Source organism: Nanorana parkeri, unplaced genomic scaffold, assembly GCF_000935625.1.
Source record: "Nanorana parkeri isolate BGI_ZX_2015 unplaced genomic scaffold, ASM93562v1 scaffold238, whole genome shotgun sequence".
Classification (NCBI taxonomy): Eukaryota; Metazoa; Chordata; class Amphibia; order Anura; family Dicroglossidae; genus Nanorana; species Nanorana parkeri.
In genome coordinates, this window is record NW_017306506.1 from 724,895 (window position 1) to 729,980 (window position 5,086).

The following is a 5,086-nucleotide window of genomic DNA, read 5'->3' on the forward strand; positions in this document are numbered from 1 at the left end:
CCCATTCCACCTGCTAATAGTTATATCAGCTTCTTAGCCAATCAGTGCTGCACCCTTATAATTTGCCTGTCAGCTTGTAGCCAATCTAAGTGGTTCTTGCCTATTGCTCACCTTATTTAAACTTGTGCAGCTCACAGCTCACTGCCCAAGCAATGCTTTTGCAAGCTAGCTGCCAAAGCCCAGGTACGCCTTCCTGCTATCCAGCCTGTATCCTCCATTGTTTCCTGTGTACCAACTTCTGGTTTGTTCCTAGTTATCTGTGTCGTCTGCCCATCCTGACCTCTGGCTTATTTCTGGTTATTAGTGTCTTCCACCTGTCATGATCCTATGGCTTGTTTCTGGTACCTGTGTCTGTTGCCCATTCTGACCTCTGGCTCGTTGCTGGTTATCAGTGTCTGCCACCCATTCAGATTTCTGGCTTGTTTTTGGTTATCGTGCCTGCTGCCCGCCCTGACCTCTGGCTCCTTCCTGGTTATTCGTGTCTGCTGCCTGTCCTGACCTCTAGCTCCTTCATGGTTATCCATGTATGCTGGCAGTCTTGACTGCTGACTCATTCCTGGTTAGTGTTGCCTGTCCTGACCTCTGGCTTGTTCCTGGCGACCTCCAACTTGGTCCGTGGCGCTTGAGCATGGTGTACCCAGGGTTGCGACCTAGGGTCAGCTCACAGCGAAAAACAAAACACCCAGAGGGGGTCCCTGGTGAACATCGGCTGGCTTTTAGAATTCGTGCCCTGGGGGATCCAACATTACAAACTCTCGAGTGACACCATCCCTTACTGTGTAACTAGAGGGATCACACCGACGTAGTTGGCATTATGACATTTACAAGTGGTGGTGGTGTAAGATTGTGGGGAAGTAGGATTTTATTTTTTTTGCAAATTACTATTATTGCTATAAATGTTTTGTTTAAATGAACTCACTGCCCTAATGTCTGCATTACCGTGTTCTTTTCATACCTAGAGTAGCATAGCAGTCCATATCACTTGTAATATTTGAGTATGACCTCCTACCTGCGTGGAAGGAGATGTTTGGGAAATGGAAATTAAGAGGATGGTAGAATCATGGGTGATCCTAAGTTTACATGGGCAGCAAATATGCATTTTTACCACCCACCCAACCACCAACCTACAAATTAACATGGAGGCCAATCAGGTCCGTATACATTGGCTTGGCCGCAATGCCTCGTGGGGCAGCAAATTTAACTCAGCATATCATGTTTTCCAGGTGGTGCCACTTGCCAAATGTGCTACTGAAGTCAATGGGACCGTACCACAACCGTGGTGCAGTATTTCCATATAAAATCCCCCATGGATCAATCGCCTTTGAAAACCAATCAATCGTGGATCACTTTTGAGAGGCGCGGTAAAGTCCACCATCTGTGTAAACAAGATCTAAACCTGGCCATACAACTTACAATTATCGTTCGACTTCATTTGTCCCGTCATCGAAGCCCCGCTCCATTTCCGCTTGAATACATGCACAGACCAATGTAGATTTCGATTATCGTTCATCAGCAATACTAACTGGCCGAATTTCGTTAATCGACAGACCAGATTTACGTTTGCGCAAGTGCAGTGTTCGTGTTACGATTTTTTCCATACGAAAAAACGCAGCTAATCGAATTTCGTACGATTTGAAAAAAAAAGTTTTCCAGCCTGACCGATCAAGGTTATTCGCCAAGTTGTACAGTATATATGATTGTTCATTTCCCATCAACTGGCCGATTATCGTATAGAAACCCGATCGCGTTCGTTTTTCGAACGATAATCGCAAGGTGTATGGGCACCTTTAGGCAGCAAAAATATGGCTTACAAAGCCGGCACTCCCACTACAAGCCTGATTTCAACTTTCAGTTGCAGTGCTGCAACTCATTATAAAGGCACATTTTCGGTCAGTGTACGAGCTGAATTGGAAACAGTTTTCTTTCTTGTAAAAGCAATACTGAAACTAAAGGGTATTGTATTTATCTGTCTGTAGTTGCCCTTTCATAAAGATCTATCAGATGACTTGTTTGGCAAGGGTAAACATGGCACTCTTTTCATCTCTAGCCTCCCACTGATGCAAAGTATGAAAATGTTTGATGGCCAATCATTAACTCGCTGTATAATTAAATAAAAACATGACTTGCACAGAAGAACAAGCAAGGAGCAGCTTTATAAAGGCCATGACCCTACATCAAACACGGTCACAGAAATAACAAGAACACAATCATGTCACTGGTTTTATATTCTATTTAACATCCTAAAGCAGGGGTGGCCAATTCATTTTCACAAGGGGCCACATGAGAAACTGGGACCGGTGTGGAGGGCAGAACCGATAGGCTGAACTTTGCTCAATGTTCATTTTATCGCTTTATAAAAAGCAGTAAATATGATTTGGAATAGCTGCTACTGGTAAGAATATGTGTTACACTAAAGCTATAAATGTGGAGTAGGTCAAATATAGCTGTAAAAACGCCAATCATTATATCACTCTTTCATTTTATTTTTTACCATAACATACGTTTAATCTTCAGAAAAACAAGGCACGCACATACATAGAGTACAATCTGATAGGGGGCAACTAATGTAGGGGGCACTCCAATGGAGGTAACTAATACTAGGTTGCTCCCATTCAAAGTGCCGCCTTACATTGGTTGTTTCCATCAGAGTGCCCCCTTACATTGGTTGTTTCCATCAGAGTGCCCCCTTACATTGGTTGTTTCCATCAGAGTGCCCCCTTACATTGGTTGTTTCCATCAGAGTGCCCCCTTATATTGGCTGTCCCCATCACAGGACCCCCTTACATTGGTTGTTTCCATCAGAGTGCCCCTTACATTGGGTGTCCCCATCAGAGTGCCCCTTACATTGGTTGTTTCCATCAGAGTGCCCCCTTACATTGGTTGTTTCCATCAGAGTGCCCCTTACATTGGGTGTTCCCATCAGAGTGCCCCCTTACATTGGTTGTTTCCATCAGAGTGCCCCCTTACATTGGTTGTTTCCATCGGTGTCCCCATCAGAGTGCCCCTTACATTGGTTGTTTCCATCAGAGTGCCCCCTTACATTGGGTGTCCCCATCAGAGTGCCTCTTACATTGGTTGTTTCCATCAGAGTGCCCCCTTACATTGGTTGTTTCCATCAGAGTGCCCCTTACATTGGTTGTTTCCATCAGAGTGCCCCCTTATATTGGTTGTTTCCATCAGGGTGCCCCCTTACATTGGGTGTCCCCATCAGGGTGCCCCCTTACATTGCTTGTTTCCATCAGAGTGCCCCCTTACATTGGGTGTCCCCATCAGAGTGCCCCTTACATTGGTTGTTTCCATCAGAGTGCCCCCTTTCATTGGGTGTCCCCATCAGAGTGCCCCCTTACATTGGTTGTTTCCATCAGAGTGCCCCCTTACATTGGTTGTTTCCATCAGAGTGCCCCCTTTCATTGGTTGCTTCCATCAGTCGATGTTAAAGCCTGATGAAGGGACCCTGCGAGGTCCGGAACGCGCTTGTTTCCACTTTTGACAATTTGTTCAATAAAATAAACATCTGGGGATTCCAAACGGACCTGCAGTGTGCTGGTGACATTTATCACAATCATTCTTTGCATACAGCGGTGGCATCCGCAGTCATTACAAGCACCCTCCCCATCGAATGGGAATTCCGGTAAGGAGTGCAACAAGATCTTTTATGTTTCCATCAGAGTGCCCCCCACTTTTGTAATTCATATAAGAAGGCACTCTGATGGGGACAACTAATGTAAGAAGGCTCCCTGACGGGGACAAATAAGGTAAAGTGGCACTCCGATAAGGACAACTAATAATTAGTTGTCCACATCAGAGTGTCCCCTTATGTTCATAGTTAATGTAAGGGGGTACTCTGATGGGGATAACCAATGTAAGGGAGCATTCTGATAAAGACAGCTAATTATTAGTTGGCCCCTATTGGAGTCCTCCCTTATATTGCTTGTCCCCTTTAGAGTATCCCTTCATATTATTGTCCCCACATACTATATTTTCCTACTTTATTGTTAGGCCAAAAGTGGCAGCTGGGAGGTGGAGCTGCAGGAGAGGAAAGGATGGAAGATGATACTGTCCCGTCCTCCTGTAATGCCGGGGAAACACCGGGGACTGGTGATCCTAGCAACCAGTGACTGCAGGGGAGCTGGGCACTTGACATCATTGCTTGCTAGGTCGCCAACAGTCCTAGCAACCAATGACTGAAGAGGAGGGGGACTGCGCTTGGCTATGGCTTGCAGTGGATACACCGGCCTTGGAGGCCAGCACATGCACGGTCAGCCATAACCGAGTGCAGGTCGGAAATCACAGTGCGGACACAACCTCCACTCAATCTGTGTCCAAACTGCGGGCCGTACAGGGACAGCTAAAGGGCCAGGGGTGGCCCAGGGGCTGTAAAATGCCCAGGTCTGTCCTAAAGTAATGTTATCAAGAAGAGTCAAATTTACAATTACAACTAACCCACCTTAGAAAGGTTAATCTCCTTTATTACAGATTGGATGTTGTCTCTTTTTCCCTTCGTCAAAAATGCTCTTCCGAACGCTCCTTCTCCAATCATTCGAATGACTTCATAGTTCTCCATGTTTTCTTTCTTGCCAGGTCACACCTATAGGAGACACGATATATAATAATCAGAGAATACATATTTTGCAATACAACTAATACATTGTAGATGACTGAATAAAATACATTCCATGTAGATTTCTATCATTTGGGCAGAGCCAGCTGTCAATCAAGCAGCGGGGGGGGGGGATCCTGACAACATTGTACAAGTGAATTTGTATGTTTGTGCTATGAAGGGCAGAGGGAGCGGTGCTGCAGCAGCTGGCTGTCTGGAGTCATACAATAGTGAACCCTTCAGACCTACTGGTATGCCTCAATCCAAAGATATTGGGCCAGATCAAGAACTCAGTTGCTGATGTCAATAACAGCTGCAGGGCCGAAGTTTGGCTACCCCTGTCCATAGGAAAGAATAGGATTTTTACATGAAATGCATTTTCTAGCAGCAAAACGCATGTGTATAGGCCCTTAGGGCTCATTCACACCAGTCCATGCTCAAATGTGTACACACTGGCTTGCGTTGTGTAGGGGTGGTCTGATATGT

At 45.5% G+C, this 5,086-nt stretch overlaps 1 protein-coding gene across 1 annotated transcript in view; it reads right to left on the reverse strand.

The window, feature by feature from the left end:
* NEK5 (NIMA related kinase 5) overlaps nt 1–4,587 on the reverse strand; it is a 30,884-nt gene extending 26,297 nt beyond the window's left edge. Inside the window, exon 1 of the mRNA XM_018556447.1 lies at nt 4,448–4,587. Coding sequence (XP_018411949.1) covers nt 4,448–4,564 — 117 coding nt within the window. The 5' untranslated portion in view covers nt 4,565–4,587. The remainder of the gene's footprint in view (nt 1–4,447) is intronic.
* Nucleotides 4,588–5,086: the final 499 nt, after the last annotated feature.